The 22,557-nt window shown below is 39.2% G+C and overlaps 1 protein-coding gene across 1 annotated transcript in view; it reads right to left on the bottom strand.

The window, feature by feature from the left end:
• LOC140478899 (solute carrier family 12 member 9) overlaps positions 1-22,557 on the bottom strand; it is a 116,994-nt gene that overhangs the window by 71,416 nt on the left and 23,021 nt on the right. The window contains exons 5-6 of the mRNA XM_072572514.1: positions 21,649-21,756; positions 21,105-21,216 (exon numbers count right to left, since the gene is read on the bottom strand). Coding sequence (XP_072428615.1) covers positions 21,105-21,216; positions 21,649-21,756 — 220 coding nt within the window. The remainder of the gene's footprint in view (positions 1-21,104; positions 21,217-21,648; positions 21,757-22,557) is intronic.

Genomic DNA, 22,557 nt, shown 5'->3' with positions numbered 1-22,557 from the left:
CTGTTGGAATATTGCGTGCAATTCTGGTGTCCTTCCTATTGGAAGGATGTTGTGAAACTTGAAAGGGTTCAGAAAAGATTTACAAGGATGTTGCCAGGTTTGGATGATTTGCACTATCGGGCGAGGTTGAATAGGCTGGGGCTGTTTTCCCTGGAGTGGAGGCAGAGGGGTGACCTTACATAGGTTTATGAAATCATGAGGGGCATGGATATGGTAAATAGACAAGGTCTTTTCCCTGAGGTGGGCGAGTCCAGAACGAAAGGTCATAGATTTAGGGTGAGAGAGGAAAAATTCAAAACAGATCAAAGGGCTAACTTTTTCCTGTGTGTGTCTGTCTGTCTATATGTGTCTCTGTCTGTGTGTGTGTGTCGCTGTGTGAGAGTGCATGTGTGTGTGTGTGTGTGTGTGTGTCTGCGTGGAATGAGCTGCCAGAGGAAGAAGTGGAGGTGGCTGGTACAATTGCAACATTTAAAAAGGCATTTGGATGGGTATATGAATAGGAGGGGTTTGGAGGGATATGGGCCAGGGGCTGGCAGGTGGGACTAGATTGGGTTGGGATACCTGATCGGCATGGACCGAAGGGTCTGTTCCTGTGCTGTACATCTCTATGGCTCTAAGACGCCTAAACCACAGAATAATTTTGATCACAGGAAAATGTAAAAAGCTGCTCAATGATTAAAATCATTTGCTAATCTCCAGTCTTCTGGGACCTCACCTGTGACTAAATAGTACCTGAATTCCAAATTATCATTTTTGCAAAATATATTCCAGTGGACTTGTACCAGCCTAATTCTCATGTAAATTCAGAGCAAATTCACATAAATTAACTGGAGTGCTGTACTTCAAACTAAATACAGTTTTGTGTTATCTGAAACAAGAGTTAAACAAAGTCAGTCAGGGAGTCAAACTATTTCCTAAAGACCCAAAAGAAATTGAAGCACAACAAAATGACACAACAATTCTTGGGAATAAATACAGCAGTTCACATTTCTTTAAAAATAGCAAACCAAGATTCAATCTAACATACCAGATAAAAATGGAATCTCCTCCCTGACTATATGAAAAAAAATTAGATTTTGTAAGAGAATTATGAATAAGGTTCCATTGTACTTACTCCAAATGGGTTGTTGAAAATTGAAAACAGCTTCAATCTTTTTACTTGTTCACTATTTGACCCTGAATTGAAAACATGTACTAACTTCTAACATTTCCCCCACCAACCAACAATCCACAGATGAAAAAAGTTCAACTATAAATCAAAAATTACCAGAAACATTATGCAGAAAAACAAATGGATCTAAACCAAATAATACTGACATAACCTTTAATAACTGGGATTAATGACATTCAAGAGGCACTTAGTTTGTGTCACAGACAGGCAGAGCACGTACAATGGGGATGTTTGGGCAGGGGAAGTGAGAGGCAGAGAAAGGAGAAACGTAGCTGGTGTGAGAAACAAAGAGATGGAGTATGGGAATTGCAATAGACAGAGGGGGCATCGAGAGGAAGAGGGGGAGGCATTGTGATGCATATAGAAAGAAGGGGCAAGAGGGAATCAACTAGGGGTTAAAAAGGGGTCTTAAACGTGCTTTTCAGTGCAATGAAATGCAAAGATGGAATCAGTGCTAATTTCCTTTTAGCATGAAATCATCAAGCCCTACACAGCTTGTACAGGAAAAATGTGGTCAAATATCCAAGGTGAGGCATGATCTCATTTTATTTCTGCAATTGAAATCAATACCTATTTGTCTGAAATGACACTGATGGATTTCCTCTTTAATTTATTTTTCATAAAATTGAAGTCAGTCACTTGGTGTGCAAAGCACGAACTGACAGCAGTCACTGGTACTCAGACGCAAGAGCCACATAACATTTTGACTCTCAGGGGAGAAAGAAAATATGCATTGATTACAAACGAAATCAATTACATACAACTCTAATTTGCTACCCTTCCCAATGCTGGTTAATACAGCGTCCTGTCTTGTTAGTGATACTTTAAGATTGATACTTTAAGATGGTGGTGGTGTCAGGGTCAACACTGTTCAAGCTCTCAGCCTGTATGCTGACTCTCACACGACTGACTCCTTTTTTATTGTAGTTTTCTTAATTTAACTGTTGAATCAAATTTATTTTTCTTCTTTCGGCAGCTGCAGCAGCAAACAGAGATTGCAGTGAGCTGTTGAGTGGCGGATTCAATTCATTCCTTATGGCAATGGCAGTCATGGCTTGAGTAACCTTTTCCAGCATTGATGGATTGGGGGCCATTCTATTCCTCTGATGTTTTGGCAGCATCTGCCGTGGTGATGGAGTGAATAATTTCTTGGCCCTCAGGAGTTATTTTGGATGGTCAATCAGTTCTCAGAAGTGGAGATGAGTACCAGTCCTTGTGAGTCGGAATAGTCTCCTGGCTATTGTGGTGGCTGGAGTATCAGTAGCATTGAAGCAGCTTTGGCAGAGGTGACATTCTGGGTCTGCTCAGCAGCGGCAGGGGCTGCTTCAGCGTGTTTCCTCCTCAGTGTTGTGGCCTCAGGGAATGATTTGGCAGTTCTGGAGTGAGGCTGTGTCCTGTAGCTACTTCAGAAATCAAGACGTTGTGTGGAATGAAAAGCTTGTCCCAATTTTGTGTGATGTATTTCTTTTTATAATTTATGCTAATAAAATGGCACCGGCTTATGGTGACTAATACATATTTTACTGTATTTTCAGTATAAAATCACTTTTACTACACAACCAAAGTTTACACATTTATCTGGCAGAGAAACATCTTACAAATGGAGATCATTTAACTATTAAACCAACCATGTGCAACACAATATGACCAACAGCAAGAGCCTTCTGTTTTTACTGGCACAAGGCAACAGTGTCTAAGATTTCAGATAGAAAGTCTACGTTGTAAAGTCTGAGTTAGATACACCTGACTTTGTAGATTCAATTCAGTTCAATTATTAAAACTAAACATTCCAATTTTGTTTTCATAAAATTAGGTTAAATCCAAAAGACTGCTGTATCTCACTCAAAATGGAATATTTTTGATGATCAATAATTGATCTGCATGCCTGGAACTGACAGCTGACCGTAGAAGATCACAGGAGACCAAAAGATCATACAACAGAGTCTCAAAATTTGAAGTGTAAACAGAAAATGCAGAACATACTCAGTAAAATCAGACAGCATCTGTGGAGAAATAGTAACACTCAGTTGCTGTTTATATTACAGGAGGAAGCAATTCACTCCCACAGAGAACAGACATGTTCTTTTGACGAGCAATCCAGTCCATCCCCCATTCGTCCCTCATATCTCTACATTGTTTCTGCTTCAGGTTTTATCCAATTCTTTTTTGAAGTCTACAACTGAATCAGTATCCACTATCAAGCAGTGCATTCCAAATCCTAACTACTCATTGAGTAAACTGTTTTTCCTCATGTCCAATAAATTCACATTTATGTGCTTTTTGTCATCCATTTACCCATTTCCCTTTATTCCCTCTGCCCTAACTCCATCATGATTGTAAATACTTCCAATAACTATCCTCAGCTTTATCTGCTGCAAGGAGTAAAACCTCAGCTTCTCAGTCTATTCATATAACTGGAATACTTCGTCAGCTCAAGTGACTTTTTTCCTGCAAGCACTATCTCTGCACCAAAAGCTTTCATAGACTGCTTAAAGTGTGGGACCCAGGATTGGTTCCAAGACTTCAGGTGTAGCTGAACTACAGCACAATCCGTCTAAACTTCATTTTGTATCTCTACCTGTTATAAAGCCGTAGGATAATGTTTAGGTTGGTTAACCTGTCCTGCAACCTGCAAAATTTGTGCCTCAATGACCTTAGCGTCTCTCCTTTTGCAACGCCAAAAAGAAAATTGTGCCACTTAACATATACTGCATTGTCTCTCCATTGTTAGCCGGTCCTCCAAGTCCAGTTTTACTTTTCCCACAACATATTATATTTAAAGATTTCTCTCATTTTCAAATTTTGAAGTCATGCTTTATATTTCCAAATCCAAATAAAAAACAGCAATGGACCTTGGAGAAAACCATGGAGTACACAATTGTACATATCCTCCTCAATCCCTCTTTCAAGAAACAACCATTTACCACTGTTTCCTATCCTTTAAACCAGTTTTCTATCCATGCTGCTATTGCCTCCTTTGTCCCGTGGACGCAATTTTGCTAACAAACCAGATAACGAGGTGGTTTAATCAAATACAATACATACATCAATTGCACTATTCTCAGCCAGCTTCTGTCAAGTGAGTCAAACACAATTTGCCTCGGATCAAGCTGTCCTTTACCTCCTATGCAAATGATTGCTAACCCATGAATAGATTTTCTAGACTTCTAGAAGTTTCTCCAATGTTAAACTGGTTTGTCATTAACAGGCTGATCGCTCTCCTGTATTTTTGAACAAAGGAATAATATTTGCAATCCTCCAGACACCTGGTACCACTTCTCTATCAAAGGAGAATGGGAAGATTGAAGCCAGCACCTCTGCAGTTCAAACCCATTCTTTGCTCAGCAATTGCATCCCATCAAGACAAAGTGACTGATCCACTTAAAATACAACAAGCCTTTTATTTGTCTTTATCTCAACCAAAATTCCAACAGCTTCATCAGTATTAGCCAGCAAGCCTGTTCCTTCGTAGAACTAATAGACAGTATTTATAACCTCAGCTAAACCTTTTGCCCCACCAAAACATTACCACCCTAATCAAGCTGACATCATCTCTGCCAGCACTTTTATTGTTAATTTGCCAATATATCAGCTTTAGATCCCCACCTTTCTGGAGTAACCAATAGCCTGATGCATCCCTCCATTATTAAGTTGACTTCTGTCATAGCAATGCCATCCTACTTCACCTATTGTCTTGATCCAATTGTCTAACTCCTGTCAGGCAGAAAGCTGTGCCTTTGGGTCCCCCCCTTATATGAATGTACCAATATTGTGTACAAACCATTTCCTTTTCAAAGGTTACTCACTACTGTATTACATTTCATCATGCCAGTCTTTGACTCCAATTTCCTTCAATTAGATCTCTGCTGAATTAATATTAATTGGGTATCCTCCAGTTGCGTACTTCAATTTCTGAAATATTCTTACCTCAGCCATAGCTCAGTAGATAACTCCAAGTCCTTTGGACTGGTGTGTTAAAACTCCATTCAAAAACAAAGGACAAAGTCTAAGGCTGTAATACTGTGACTGAGGGAATCCACTAGACAGAGGTGCTGTCTTTCAGATGAGAAGCTCTATGTACAGGGTCTGATGGCATTATTTTGAAGATCAGGAGAGTTATCAATATTTATCCATCAATCATAAAAGTCACTGAATAAATGCAAGTCTTCTTCACTGTTTGCTCCTCAAACTACCCCTAATTAATCATACCTTACTATTCAAGATGTTTACCAACTATGATCCACTTGACCCATTAATTCACCAAGACTAGTTTGAGCTATAGCTTTAATCTTTGTTTTGGAAGAAAATCTATCGTACTTCAGAAAATTCTCCTTCTCTGCTCTACCGTTACCAGCGTCACATTCAACATTCTGAAAAGAAAAAAAGATTAGCAGTTATATAACAACTGTACAAAGTGCTTTTCAAACTGCTTCACAGACATAACGTAGTTGAGGTTGTACTATATAAAATGTGACAGCAAATTTGTCAAATCCCACTAACAGTGTGATAATTGTTTTCCTAATTCAGATTTAGGCTGGGACACTGGGGATAACTACTAAACAAAAAACCGCAAAGAACTGTGGATGCTGGAAATCCAAAACAAAAACAGAAATAGTTGGAGAAACTCAGCAGGTTTGGCAGCATCTGTGGAGAGAAAGCAGAGTTCATGTTTTGTGTACAGTGACGCTACTCCAGAACTAACTGTAGTTTGGAAAAGGTTGGTTTACATCCTGAACAAGTTGTGGAAAGGGGGGCAGGGGTGAGTAGAAGAAAACCACTGATGGAGGTGCTGCCTAGGGAGAAAATTACAGTTGGATAGACAAGAGAATGGCTATTTGTCACCCTGGGAGAATCAATAACTGCTAATGGTGACTTTTGGTAGCTGACAATGGGTTGTTCGTTTTGCAGTCCATATGATGAGAAGGTCTAGAGTGTGGGGATTGGGGGTAAGGAGATTGGAAAAGATGCTCAGATCCGAAAATTATTGAACTCAATATTGAGTCCCGAAATCTGTTGGCTCCCCACACAGCAAATGAGATGCTGTTCTTCCAGCTTGCACTCAATTTCACTGGAGTACCGCAGCAAGTTGGAGACAGACACACACCTACTTTTGAAGCGGCTGTGATAAGAAAAAAAACTGTTGTCCACCACTTGCTGTAATGTGCCTTTACAAAACAGGCTTGGAAAGGGATCGAAAAACTGCGAAGTGGAAAGAAAGAATTGTTCTACAGTAAAAGGACAGGACAGTTGACCCTGAAGTGCTTTCATTGAAACCTAGTTAAAGGACTCCATTGGGGAGAGAATCTGCAAACATTGTAGTGACTTGTTAGGGAAAAGTATGCTCACAGGGGCTCTTGGCAATACAGGATATGAATGTTGCGAGGGAAAAAAAGAAAGACATTGTGAAGCTGTGTGTCTTATATTTAGACAAGTCAGAGAATGCTGAACTTCAAACAAACAATCACAAGAATTTCCTACAGAAGAACACGGGGGTTAATTGTTTGCCAAGTCAACCCTGAGCTGTCATGGAGAAAGCAATGGGGATCATTTGGGTCCACTCGAATTAGCAAAATATTCTCATTTCAGCACTTCCTAAAGGAATTAAATTCAATAAAACGGCAATCAAAATCTCACCTTCACATTTTTCTACATGTTGTCACTACTTAAACTAAACCCTACTGTCTCAGAAAGAACAAACTGGCCAAGGAAGTAAAGTTCACCTTGTACGCCCTCTTCTGGTTGGTCCAAATAATACTGAATTCAATCCCTCAAACAGAAGTCTGTGCTCTTATTGTACAGGACAATAAAATCACTATTGGATCCGTCAAATTTCAGAGCTTTTCTTTCAAATGTCCATGAAATAGTAAAATCACTTCCATATTTTTGTCAACTTACAAACATAAAGCAAGTTTATGCAAGATAACAAGGCAGGCTTTCTCAAATACTTGGTGTTATTATGCAGAACTCTCAAAGCTTGACAGCATCTCATTCCATAAATGTTCAGCAACATGAGAATTTCACATTATAAGTTTGCAGCTCCTAATATATGGGTAGCCTTAATAGCATAGCAAAAATACAGGTTCAAAAATATTTTACTTTCTGAAGTAAGAACAGAATCATAGCGCTTTAATGGGAATTAAGTAAGGATCAAAAAAAGATTACTCGACTAAAGTCTATTTGATGTTAATCCCTATAAAACTGTAAGATTTATAACAACCAATACTAAGTGTACAAACTAGTCAATTTGGGTGGGCATGATGCAATACTCTATAGGAAACTGAAATACAAGAATGAACTAACAAATTCAGAACAAATAGAACATGGAGGTAATCATTTGGTATGTTTCAGACGACTCTTGAAAGTGAACCATTTTCTCCCTGTGCTTTTGAGCACATTTGTGCCTACATGTGAACAAGGGGCTTAGTGTCATTAGGAAGAGTTCCAACTAAAATGCGAAGGGGATGGGAGAGTATACAGAAGAGATAAACTATGGCAAAACAAAAAGACAGAATGGGAACTAAGACAAGTTGCAGGCAGAGTATTCATGAACAAGAATCACAGTGCTACAGTGCAAAATAATATGAATGACACCAGAAATGAGAAAAAGACCAGCATTAAACCTTTGTGATTTGGGTAAATATTGGACAAATCAAATCAGTAACAACAGTCTAATATGGGAATTCCAAGAGTGCAAATGGGATGGTTTTCCGGATCAATATTTTGAAGAACTGACTATAGAATAGGCCATCTTAGCCCGAACACTGAAATCAGAAAGGAGCAACTGGCATTCTAGCTGTAAGAGGCTCCTTGGGAAGGAGTGATCATAGTGAGATAGAACCCCTCATTAAATGGAGAGCGACATGGTTCAGAGACTAGAGGAGCTTGAATCTAAATTTAAAAAAGCTACGATTGTATGAGGTGTGAGCTTATTGGGGAATACATTGGGGAACATGATGAAGGATAGATAATAACAAACAGTCAAGGAGTGCATGGAGGAACTGCAACAAATGTTTAATGCTGTCTGGCACAAGAACAAAAAGAAAAACATTAAAAGGGTGGCCAAACAGTAGCTAACAAAGGAATTTAAAATCAGTATTAGATCAGAGAAAGGGACATGAAAATTGGCCAAAAAACTTAAAAGCAGCACACGTGAGAATTAGAAGCAGTTTAGATTTCATCAAATGAGGGCATAGCGATTGACTTAGACCAGAAAAATACAGCACAGGAATAAGCTTACCGGAAATATACAGATAGAGTGTAAAAATTTCCAGAGGTAATGCGAAGACAGAAAAAAAATGAAGACATGTGTAGGTCCCTTATATTCAGAAACAGGGGAAGTTATAATTGAGAACAAAGACATGGCAGTCTAATTAAATCCATATTTTGGTTCTCTCTTCACATAAACTCACAAGTAACATCCCAAAAGTATTGGAGAACAGAGGGACTAGTGAGAGGGGGGAAAATGAAGGAAATATGTATGAATAGAGAAATTTCATTGGGAAAATTGATGGGATTAAAGGCCAATAAATCCCCAGGACCTGATAATCTACATCCCAGAGGATATAAGGAAGTGGCCCTCAAAATAATGAAAGGTATTAGTAGATTTTCTTGAAACTGAAACAATTCCTATTGATTGGATACTGGCTAATGTAACCTCACTATATATAAAAACAAAAAAAGAGAGGAAAAGGGAAAGTAGGGGATTATAGATGGATTGGCCTGACATCAGTAGTCAGGGAAAAGCTAGAGTTCACGCCAAGAGATGTAATAGCAGACCACTTGGTAAACGGTGACAGGATCAGACATAGTCAACATGAACTTACAAAAGAGAAATCATCCCTGACAAATCTATTGGTTTTTTGAGGATGTCACTATTAGAGTTGCTAAGAGGGAACCAATGAATGTGGTTTACTTGGACTTTCAAAAGGTTTTCAATAAAGGTCTCACATAAGAGACTAGCATGTAAAATTAGAGATCGTGTAACTAGGGGATTGTGTACTGACATGGATGGAGAATAGATTAGCAGACAGGAAACAAAGTAGGAACATACGCATCTTTTTTCCAAGTGACAGACTAGTAGGGTACCACAGGGTCCAATGCTATTCACAATATTAATGGTTTAGATGAGGGAACAAAATGCAATAACTCCAAGTTTGCAGACAATATAAAAGGTGGATGGGTGGGTGGATGAAAAGGATGCAGAGATGCTTCAGTGAGATTTGAACAATTTGAGTGAGTGGACAAATGCATGAAAAATGCAAAATAATGCGGATAAACGTGAGGTTATCCACACTGGTAGCAAAAGTAGGAAAACAGATGATTGGAATGGTGAAAGATTGGGAATTGGGTAGGAATGTCCTCTTACAAAAGCCACTCAAGAGAAACATACAGACACTGATGGCAGTGAATGCGGCAAATGGTTTTTGGCCCTCATTGTGAGATAATTGGAATACAGGAGCAGGGATATTTTGCTGCTATTGTATAGGACTTTAGAGAGACCATACATGGTGTATTGTATGCGATTTTGGTCTCCTTACCTGAAGGAGGATATTCTGGGTGCACTGGAAGTGAAATAAATGTTTACTAGACTGATTTCTGGAATGACGGATCAGATGCATAAAAACAGACTGGATTGGTTAGGCTGGAGTTTAGAAGAATGAGGGGATGATCTCAGATTCTAACAGGACTGGACAGGGTAAATGCCGAAAGGATGTCCCCACCAGGAAAGTGGTCGAGGCCAAAACATTGAATGTTTTCAAGAAGGAGATAGATATATTTCTTACGCCTAAAGGAATCAAAGGAAATGTGGAACAATTGGGCAGGGTTACTGAGTTGGATGATCAGTCATGATTATATTGAATAGCAGAGCAGGGTTGTAGGGCTGAATGGCCCACTCCTGCTCCTATTTTCTGTATCTATATTTTGATTTGGTCACTGAGATCTGTTGAGCCATTTCATTAGATCCTGGCTGTTCTGCTTGCAACCACAAATCCACATTCCCACCTACCCTAATAACCTTTCATCACATTACCTGACACAAATCTACCCACACTCGGCTCAAAAATATTCAAAGACTCTTGAACTTTCTTCCTGAAAAAGTGGTTGAACCAAAGACTCAAGAACCTCAAAGAAAACATTTCACCTCATCTGTTTTAAATGGGCAACCTCCTATTTTTAAGCACTGATCCCTAGCTCTTGATTCTTCTACAAGAAACGTTCTTTCTCCATCCAATTTGTCAAAAGCCTTCAGGATCTTGTGTTTCAATCATTTTGCCTCTTAACCATCCTTGCTTGTCCAACTTTTCCTCGTAAGACAATATAACATTTCCAGGATTTGTTCTCGTAAAGCTTCTCTGAATTACTTCCAATATATTTACATCTTTCTTTAAATAAAGATGATCAATATTGCATACAGTGCTCCAGATGTGGTCTTACAAATGCCCTGTATAAAATCAACATAACCTCCCTACTCTTACAATCAATTCCACTTGCAAAATCTGTTAACATTCTATCGACTTCCCCAATCACTTTCTGTTCCTGTATGTTAACCTTTTGTGCAAGAACGCCCTCACATCTGTGGTTAACCACAAAATGTTAAAAAGCTAGTATCAAAATTTAAAGAAAAAGCGTATAACTCTGCAAAGCCAGGTAGAAGTTCAGAAGATTGTTTTCTAATGTGCCAAAGAATTATTAATTTTAATAAGGGAGAAATAATATGAAAGAAAACTAGCTAGGAATAAAAAAACCATATGGTAAAAGTTTCCCTAAATATTAGAGCTAAAAGAGGGCCATGCCACTACAAGCTCTTCTCCAGCCTCAAGTGACAGCCCCAGATCCAGGAACTTGGTAGGCAGCCGAGTTAAATTAGATTCCCTACAGTATGGAAACAGGCCATTTGGCCCAACAAGTCCACATCAACCCTCCAAACAGTAACCCACCGAGACCCATTCCCACACATTTATCCCTGACTAATGCATCTAACACTATGGCCAATTTAGTATGGCCAATTCACCTGACCTGCACATCTTTGGATTGTGGGAGGAAACCGGAGCACCCAGAGGAAACCCACACAGACATGGGGAGAATGTGCAAACTCCACACAGGCAGTCGCCTGAGGCTGGAATCGAACCCGGATCCCTGGCACTGTGAGGCAACAGTGCTAACCACTGAGCCACCGTACCATCCCAGTATAATTTATAGAGTCATATAGTACGTAAACAGATCCTTTGGTCCAACTTATCTCTGGATAAGTTGTCTTAATTCATGCTCTTTGCTGCAGAGAACAGTGTTAGTTCCTCCTCTCTATACCATCCCCTCCATCATTACATTCCTTTTATCTCACTGTATTTGAGTAGCTTCCTGTAGTAGTGCAACCATTTACCTCATCCACTCTGCAGCCTCACTCTCAACTAGACAAGCTGAAAGAATCTTCAAGTTGTTGAACAATTGCGAAGGTTGAAACTCTAGTGCTGCTGAATTCTGGGGCCCTTTACCCGCTTCACTTACAGTCACACTCACCTGTCCGTAAACACTGACCAAATCAGAAGCCCCTAAGGAGGTATGACATCCTCCTGCAATGAATCCAGGTAGCTTATCCCCTCCGTGGTGCGCCACAGTATCTGCAATTTAGCCTCCACCTGATGGAGCTTTGACTCAAAGCTCCTCGAATTTCAAATGTTGACTACTGGTATATTTGCTCTGAACCAACCTGGCATCCAGGAGGTCCCACATGATGCGGCTGTGACACATCACTTGTTCCACCATCCTTCATGTGTTCTAGCTATATATTTAATTTCATGAAATTATATTGGCACGTGCCCCGACATTTCTCTAGATATCACATCCTACTGCAGTCAGACTAAAAAGCTCTGAGCCTCTTGGCCTACTCCTGATTCAATCATAGACCTTATCTTTGACAGTTAATCAATACTAGCATCAGAATTTATCATATTCTATCATAAGAAACTAGAAAATTATACCAGAGAAATATTGCACTTAGATTAGTGCTTCATATTGCTAACTCTGAGTGGTAGAAAATAATAGTTTTAGAAAATAATAATTTTAGAAAATAATAGAGTTGAGAACAATGACTAAAATTCCATTAGTTGTGGCCTCTGTAGAAAGAGGATTTTACCTCATTAACTTCTGGCTATCTCATTTTCTGAACTTCAAGTCATATAGCAGATCATACTAATCTCAATCTGGAGTTTCTAATAACCACAAGCCAATAATGGCCCTCGAGTTTCTAAGTAGAATCACATTATTTAAATAACAGCTGTTAACTTAAAAAAAAATCTGTCAGTTATTGACATTAACAAATCCCACAGCAGACTGACATTTAAACCATATGGTTTGGCACTTATTTAAAATAAATTGCCTGAAGAGAAGCTTAATCTTCACAATAATGTATTGATCTTTAGTAAGAAATGATTTTGGAAGTGAAGTTAGCAATAAATGTCCAATGTAGCATGATAATTTATCTATAACACACCAACTAAAAACTGAATTTTTGTCATAAGGCCCACTGAATTTCAGAAGGCCATGACTGAAATTATTTTCAGTCCTTCCCAAAATGAATAGGGAAGAAAATGACCATGGAAAAGGCGTGCATTTATAAAGCATCTTCAATGTAGAAAACTTGTAAAGGTTCCAGGATAATAATGGGCCTGCTCAGGAGAATAGTCATCTAACTAAGCCTGCAAGCAACGAAGGAGAAAAGCTGCATTGTGTTCATGGTGAATAATGTAATATTTGTGATGGACAGCATATAGATTGGAAACTCAACTTCAGATTCAAGCAATTAAGAAATTTGACAAAAATGTCAGCCAAGGGAATCAAGTGGAAAAAACCATGGCTGGTTAGAGTCATGCTTAGCGTAAAGGAAGATAGTTGTTTTTGTTGGAGATCAGTCATCTCAGTTCTAGAACGTCAACTACAGGGGTTGCTCAGGATTTGGCGATGCTGGTGTTGGACTGGGGTATACAGAGTTAAAAATCACAACACCAGGTTATAGTCCAACAGGTTTAATTGGAAGCACTAGCTTTCGGAGCACTGCTCCTTCATCAGATGTTTGTGCACCTCCGAATTGTGTCCTGGGCCCAACCACTTTCAACTGTTTCATCAATAACCTTCTCACCATCACAAAAGTTGAAATTGGGGTGCTCTCTGATGATTGGACAATGCTCAGCACCATTGACAACTCTTCAGATATTGAAGCAGTTGGCACAGAAATACTGAAAAACCTGGGCAGCATCAAGATTTGAATTGGTAAATGGCAAGAACATTCACACTACTTAAATGCCAGAAAAAGATGATCTCCAACAACAAAAAGTTTAACCACCTCCATTTAATGGCATGACCATCACTGAACCTCAGTACCAAAATAACAGGCAGTTGCAAGGTTTGTAGCTCAGGTTGAGGTTTAGGGTGTAGGTTTGCTCGCTGAGCTGTAGGTTTGATATCCAGATGTTTCATTACCTGACTAGGTAACATCAACAGTGGCGACCTCCAAGTGAAGTGAAGCGGTTATCTCCTGAAGTGTGTCACTGTTGACCCTGAACCAGACATTTAAATACTATGGTTACAATAGCAGGGAGAAGCTGGAAACTCTGGAATGACTAACTCCTCTTCTAACTCCTCAGCACCTGTTCACCAATCATAAGTCCAGGGAGCTAGGGCGTAGTGGTAATGTAGTATTAAGTTCTGAGAATGTGGGTTTGAATCCTGCCATAACTGATTGCGTAATGTGAATTCAATACAAAAAAAAAATCTGGAATTTGAAAAACAAAAGCTAGAGTAAGGGTGACCATGCAACCATTGTCTATGGTTATTAAAACCCATCTGGTTCATTAATGCCCATGTGGGAATGGAATCTGCCACCATCCTTACCAGGTCTGACCTACATGGTGATTCCAGACCTACAGCAATATGTCCAAGTCTTAATACGGCACTTAGGAACAGGCAATAAATGCTGGTCTAGCCAGTGAGGCCTACATCTCATGAACATACCAAATTAAAGTCAGGAATGAGCTGGAATACTTTTGGCTTCCTTTGATAAGTGCACCACCAATAACACTGAAGAAACACGACAAATCATCCAAAAAAAAAGAAAATACCATGCTTGATTGACACCCTATTCATCATTTTAAGCATTCATTCCCTCCACCACTAGTACACAGTACGTGAAAGAGTGTGTACCATCCACAAGATGCATTGCAGCAATACACTAAATTCCATATTTGTTACTTCTATTGCCATGAAGAGTAGGACAGCAGGCAGGCAGGCAGGCAGATGAGAAACCCACGATCTGTAAAGTTCTTTCCAAACCTCTCACCATCGTGACTCTAAGATATATACAAATGACCTGCATCATTGCTGGGTCAATGCCATAGAACACCTTCCCATTCAGCACTGTGGAGAACCTAAATGGACTGCAGCAGTTCAAGAAAACAGGTCAGCACTGCCTTTTCAAAGGCAATTATGGGTTTAAAAAAAAACTTTGCTGGCTTTGATAACATCAGCCCCTTCTCATGAGCAAATAAAACAATTCTTACCAGGAAGTAACTGAAATAGAAAAGACTCCTCAACATTGCAAGTGAAACCCTTTGTCTCAGCATATTGCATAAAGTAGAAAGATTGCACAAACTTGTTAGTAAAACAAACGATGATTTTGATTTGTAAAGGGAGCAACCACATTTACCTGATTTTCATTAGTTATTTCAATTCACTAAAATTATTTAACGTGTAGGAAGCATTTCTTGTAAAGTATCGTATGTTAAATGGAATTTATAATATGGAAAACATGTAATTTTTTTTCCCAGGGACAAACTTCATTATCCAAAAGTGGGGCTATAATCAGTTTGCAGTTTAACAGAATTTATTACATGACAAATGAAGGTGACCCACATGAGATTTAGAGTACTATGTAAAAATGTAAAATACATTCATCAAGTTGGGAATGCTGGGTTGCTACAGCAGAATCTAATTGCACTGAAAGGTGGTGTATAAAAGCATGGAGGTTAAATGCTTTCTTTTAAGGGAACATAATGATCTGACTGCATTGTGCTAAAATGACTGATGTGCAGACAGAATAACATTTAGTCTCTAATGGGTAAAAGCTTGGAACAAAATAACCTGCTGTTAGTCACATATTGGAAATAAATTCAACTTAAAGAATGCATTTCAGTTCAGTTTCACTAAAAGCACAACATTTCAAGTCATAAAAAAAGATACTGTGAAAAATTGCTCAACCATTACATCTATTAATTTATACATTAGAATTGCTGTGACCGAGTGAAAATGCCTGCCCATTTCGAGAAATGCATGATTTGACTTCCATACGCTCAGTGCGACATGATGCAGCATGGAATCAAATAGATCAGGAAAAGCTTGGTCCCAGTTTCCAACAGAAAAACAACTTGCATTTGCAGAGTGTCATTCACGTAGAAAATCATTGCTGTGATTTTTGATCTGTGAAATGCAAGGCAATCAAAACTAGGCATGAATATCAGTGGAAAGAAACTGGAAAAGGACATCAGATGAGGACTTGAAACAAACGGCTGAATAATGGCCTGAATCTAATGGTTAAAGAAGTCTTTGCAAACTTAGCTGAAGAATTGTTATGAGGGTACTTACAGTATTCCCAAGTTGGGTGGGCTGGGAAAAAAGAAAATACAAGGTAATGGAAAACTCCAGTTACTACCAGTAGCCACTGAGAACAGCAGCTTTGTAGTTTTCAGAACAGGACAGAATGGAGTTGATACAAGTTCAATTCTTCCTTCACATCCTGCACCAGGGAACAGCTTCTGCTCATACTCTGCCAAAAGTTTGCATACAAATGAGTAATTTAGTGGAGTCCTCAAAATAAGCCAACCATCAGTCAATGAGATATAGGAGCAGAATTAGGCCATTCAGCTCATCAAGTCTGCTCCACCAGTCAATCACAGCCGATATATTTCTCAACCCTGTTCTCCTGCTTTCTATCCCCTTTATCCCCCTACCAATCAAGAATCTATCTAGCTGTCTTAAATACACTCAATAATTTGAACTTTGCGACAATGAGTTCCACAGATTAACCAACCTCTGGCTGAAGAAATTCCGCCTTATCTCTGTTCTAAAGGCTTGCCCCTTCACTCTGATTCTTGGCTCCTAGTGTCTCCAACGAGTGGAAACATATTTTCCAAGCCCCCTCCATCCAGGCATCTCAGTATTCTGTAAGTTTCAATCAGAACTCCCTTCATCTTCTAAACTCATACAGATCCAGAGTCCTTAATCGCCCTTCACTCCTGGGATCATTCTTGTAAAGGTCCTCCGGAGTGCCTCCAATGTCAGTACATTCTTCCTTACATAAGGGCCCAACACTTACCACAATATTCCAAATCCAGTCTGACCACAACCTTACACAGCCTCAGCAATACATTGCTGTTCTCGTGTTCAAATCCTCTTGAAATAAATGCTAACATGGCATTTGACTTCCTAAATGCCAAGTGAACCTTAAAATGCTGAACTCGGACTCCCAAGTGCCTCAGACTTCTGAAGCCTTTCCCTATGTAGAAACACCGAAGGAACTCTAGCCGAGGATGAGTCACAGTCTACACAAGGCAAAACAAGAAGAAATCAAAGCAAAGAGATATATCTATTTACCCTAAAATAATTATTTTAGCCCTTAATAATTAGATTTATCATAATTTAAACCTATGGGAAAAAATTAATACTATTTAATTACAAAAGAGAAGATGTCTATTTTCTCATCATTCTTTTCTCCTTAATAGACCTTTGCAAAATTGAATATATTCTACTTTTCAAGCCCCATTTTCCTAAAATTAAACCTATTTGAATCTTTGCTGAAAGTGGAGTGGATTGGCAATGCTAAATTGCCCATATTGTCCAGGGATGCGTAGGTTAGGTGGATTGGCCATCGGAAATGCAGGGTTATTGTAATCGAGTAGGGGGTGGAGCCTGGGTGGGATGCTCTTCAGAGGCTCAGTGCAAACCTGATGGATTGAAAGGCCTGTTTCTGCACCATAGGGAGTCTAGGATTCTGAATCCTAGACATTCTTGGTTGATTGTAGTTTTCAGTTCCATTCAGGACTCTACAGGTAATGAAGCAGTCCATGCACTGGTGCAGCAAGACCTGGACAAAGTTCTGGCTTGTGTTGAAGTAGCAAGTAACATGCACGACACACAAGTGCCAGGCAATGACCATCTCCAAAGACAAAAAAAAAGTATTTAACCATCTTGTCTTGACATACTATCATCACGGAATCTCTTAGCATCAGCATCCTGCGGGTTACCACTGATCATAAACGGAACTGGACCAGCCACATAAACACTGCGGCTGCAAGGGAAGGTCAGAAACTAAAAATCTTGAAGCAAGTAACTGACATCCTAACTTGCCAAAGGCAATTCACTACCTACAAGGCACAAGTTAGGAGTGCGAAAAAATGCTCCCTTCTTGCCTGGATGCGTGCAGCTCTACCAGTCAGGAAGCTCAACACCATCCAGGACAAAGCAACCCACGTGAAGAGGACTCTATGCTCTTTCACATTACCTCTCTCTGTACAGAGTTAACAACATAGATCATCTTCAAACATGCACTGCAAAAAACCCATAAGACTCTTCCATAAAAACTTTCCAAACCTGTGACCTCTACAATCCAGAAGAGCAACAGACACAAGGCAATATCATCACCTCCAAGCCATCAACATCCTGGAGTTTCCTGTCAATGGCAAACCCCAACTGGACTAATCATTTAAAAACCTATGAGAAGAGGTCAGACAATAAGAACTATGCAGCAAGTAACTCACCTTCCACTTCCCAAAGCTTGTCCACCATTTACAAGGCATAAAGAGAAAGTGAGGTCTGCAGATGCTGGAGATCAGAATTGAAGGATGTGGTGCTGGAAAAGCAGATCCAGTCAGGCAGCATCCGAGGAGCAGGAGAATCGACAAAATTTACAAATCATATCAAGAGTGTGATGTAATACTCTCCACTAGCTTGAATGGGTACAGTTCCAACACACAAGCTTGACTCCATAAAGAAACAAAGCTGCCTGCTTGTTTGATAGCTGCAGAGAATGTACCCTCTCATTGACGCATCTACAAGATGCACTGCAGAAATTCAAAAAAGTTACCAAGCTTCCTTAGAGTGTCTTCCTAAGTCATGACCACTACCATCCAGAAGGACAAGAGCAATCGATATATGGGAACACCACAACCTGCAACTTCTCCTCCTAGCCAACCACAATCTTGATTCAGAAACATAATCACTGACCTTTCAGTGGCAGTGGGTCAAAATCTGAAAATTCCTTCCCTTACAGCACTGTGGGGGCACCATCACCTGGACTGCAAGTGGTTCAAGAAGGCAAGTCACCACATGCTCCTGAGCAAATGAAGATTTTAAGTCAAATGTTGGCCTTGTCAGAGAAACTCATGCCAGGAACAAATAGACGCATTAAAACTGGGGCAGACGTCAAGCCACATCCCAGCAATAATCTTTGCATGATGTACTGTATTTATAGTCACAGAATTTCATTGCAAAAGGGTGCAAGAGAAGCTCAAGCTACCCATCCAAATACTCTGCTGCACAAAGCCTTCAATGAAATAATATAAAGGTGGTTACACCTGTAATATTCTTTACAAATACACTCTGCAAAGCATTGTTTTTGATTACACAATTACTGAACAGTTGACAGTATATCATGGATGTATGTTTGCTCATTGAGCTGGAAGATTAATTTTCAAACATTTTGTCACCATACTAGGTAACATCATCAGTGAGCCTCCAATGAAGTACTGGTGTTATGATCCGCTTTTTATTTGTGTTTAGGTTTCCTTGGGTTAGTGATGTCAGAGGGTGGTAAATGGGGTCCAAGTCAATGTGTTTGTTGATAAAGTTCCAGTTAGAATGCCATGCTTCTAGAAATTCTTGGGAATGTCTGTTTGGCTTGTCCTAGGATGGATGTGTTTGTCCCAGTCAAAGAGGTGTCCTTCCTTATCTGTATGTAAGGATACTAGTGAGAGAGGGTCATGTCATCTTGTGGCTAGTTGATATTCATGTATCCTGGTGGCTAGATTTCTGCCCGTTTGTTCAATGTAGTGTTTGTTACAGTTCTTGCACTGTATTTTGTAAATGACATGAGTTTTGCTTGTTGTCTGTATAAGGTCTTTCAAGTTCATTAGCTGCTGTTTTAGTGTGTGAGTGGGTTTGTGGACCACCATGATGCCAAAAGGTCTGAAGTCTGGCAGTCATTTCCGAGATGCCTTGGATGTAGGGGAAAGTGGCTAGGGTTTCTGGACGCATTTGGTCTGCTTGTTTGGGTTTGTTGCTGAGAAATCAGCAGACTGTGTTCATTGGGTACCCATTCTTTTTTAATACACAGTATAGGTGATTTCCTCTGCGCTGCAGTGTGTGGTAGCTCGTTGAAATAATGTTCTGATGCAGCTTCATTTGTGGATATTGGGATGATTGCTTCTGCAATTCAATATTTGGTCCCTATGTTTTCCTGTAGACGCTGGTTTGAAGATACCCATTGGCTATTCGCTCTACTGTGACATCTCGGAATGGCAGTTTGTTGTTGTTTTCCTCCTCTTTAGTGAATTTTATGCCAGTAAAGGTATTATTGATGGTCTTGAAAGTTTCCTCTAATTTGTTTCATTTAGTGATGACAAAAGTGTCAACTATGTAGTGGACTCAGTTTGGGTTGGACGGTTGGCAGAGCTGTTTGTGAGAGTCTCTGCATTACTGCCTCTGCTAAGAACCCCAATATTAAACACTACATTGGACAAACAGGCAGAAATCTAGCCATCAGGATACATGAACATCAACTAGCCACAAAATGATATGACCCTCTCTCACTAGTATCCTTACATACAGATAAGGAAGGACACCACTTCAACTGGGACAACACATCCATCCTAGGACAAGACAAACAGAGACAAGTGTGAGAATTCCGAGAAGCATGGCATTCCAACCAGAACTCTATCAACCCACACAGAGTTGGGCCACATGTGTCACTACCTGAGAAAAGAGCAGGAAATGAGATCACCAGAGGAAATGACATCACCATCCGAAAGAAACCCAAGCATATAAATAGAAAGCAGGAATCATTGGCAGTGCTTGATCCTGAACTGAAGATATTACAGAGTATGGTTATGAAATGTCTGAAAATGAACCTTCCAGCTCAGCAAGCAAACCTACATCCATCATTCAAGGATTTCATTAAAACCTGGTCCTCATCATTGAGACAATTACCAAGTTGGCAAATGATAAACTCTTATTTTCTTTTTAAGTGATCCCTTATCTGTGTCTATTTGTGAGGATTACAATCTAAGAAGATTGGGTTTAAATCAGAGATTTTCAGGTGATTTAAAGAAGGTTTAGATCACCTTGTGGTTTAGCTTTGTTTTGCTATGGTTAGTATATTGTTAATTTCTATTTAAGTTTAACCTTGGTGTCTGAAATCTGTTACTCTAAGTCTGGTTAGGAACAATCGAGCAATTTTGAGGGGCATTGAATGTGTGAATTTCACGGTGTTGTGAATCCAATGTTAGCAAGGCTGATTTGGTCCGGTTTACAAACCCATGTTATAATAACGTCAACTGAATTGGTAGGGAGGAAATTCAAAAGAACATTGTAGGTGACATAAGCTTAAGTGAAGGGGCACAGGTATATTTAAATGTTAAATTTGACGGCCTCAAAATTAGGCTCACTGTCTCAAGAGCACTTTCAAAGAGGTAGCTTTTGCAATAATTGTTTAAAGCAGGAAGACCAACAATAGAACACACGTACTTGTAACACTTTTGCTTTGAAATCATAATTCCATTTAAGCATAGTGTAAAATGACAGAGTGTCAGCACCTATTGTAATGGCCTCACAAAGGATTAGCTTATTTATCATTAAGGGTTTAAGATATAAGAAGTAAAATCAAACTCACCTCTCACAAGTGCAGCTGATCATGAGCGATAAAATATTATATACAATGTATGTAAAAATTACTGCTGTAATAGTGCCTCGGGGAATAGAATAGCTGGGGTTCTTTAAATCACCTGAAAGGATGCAAGGATTTACAGCTTCAGTTAACTTTTTTGTTATCCAAACTTTATTGAGTTTTTCATGATGCATAAAAAGCAGATATTTACAAACAACAAATATCATTTAACAAATGATTTAGCAACAAATGTGCCACTATAGATTTTGCACCACAATAAACACTATAATATATACTGAGAACACAATCCTTATAAACTACTGTGTAATAAATCTTATGGTCCATGCAATGTAGTATCAACAAGGCATTCAAAACATTTTTTTTCAAAACCTGTTACCTGATGGCCTCATAATGCAGAGGCATAGAACAGGAGACTGTCTCTCAAAATCTTCAAAATTCATATTAATTAATGTGTATGCAATGTACAGTTAGCAAATTTATGGATACATTTAGACCCATATTGCCCTTCAAGTATTTGCTTGGACCTTACCTGACATGTTGGATCCAGCCATGATACCAGTGCACCCATTGAACATTACTGCAAAGACAGCAGCAAAACTCATCACCTTACCAGTTGTGTAGTCTTCTACATATTGAGCTATGGAAAGAAATTGAAATCAAATCTATAGCTTTTCTTTTAAGAAATGAAAAACAACACAAACCTATATTTAAACATTTGGTCGGTGAAAAATAGCAAGAGCTGTTTATGTTGTTCCCTTCTTTCGCAGACTAACCCCACTTATCTTGGGATGACAAAGAATGCACAAACAGGTAACAGAATCTAATTTTCACCTCTTATTCTTCCTTAAGGAATTGCCCCCATTAAAAGTCAAGCCGTTTCATGGTTCAGTATGAGCAAAGGCATCATGTTCATCCAAGAATGGGTTGGCACCAACAAACTACAAATTTGTAGGTTTTTTTTGTAGCAATTTTGTGACCAATCTGGGAATGTTACTCAAATACACCCAGGGATACTAACAGAGCAACAAGAACCCACTAACAATAAACAATTACACACTCTGAATAGAAGTATGCAGTATAACATGGCTACACTCGGGAGAAATTAATAAAAATTTAATAAATCTGTATCAGCTTGTATGCCTCTCTCATTTCATCCTTGAGAGTTAGTTGACTGTTATAACGTAATTTCCAGAAACAAACCACTAGTTTATTAATCTTTGTAAAAAGCTTTGGGACTGTTCACCCTAAAGTGAGTAATTTTAATCAGTCGTAATGCTTGCGTTAAGAAAAATATTTGGTCAGAAAGAAGAAAAGGTTACTTGAGAGAAGTGAAGAAAACATTTCACTGGTAGTACAGAACTTGAAGACGGTTGATGAGAGACATGTAGCCATAGCTTTTCGTCTTGTACACATTAGCTGATATCTACACTAACAACTA

Source organism: Chiloscyllium punctatum, chromosome 6, assembly GCF_047496795.1.
Source record: "Chiloscyllium punctatum isolate Juve2018m chromosome 6, sChiPun1.3, whole genome shotgun sequence".
NCBI lineage: Eukaryota > Metazoa > Chordata > Chondrichthyes > Orectolobiformes > Hemiscylliidae > Chiloscyllium > Chiloscyllium punctatum.
Note: the sequence above shows the minus strand (reverse complement) of the source record. Positions and strands in the feature narration are given on the sequence as shown.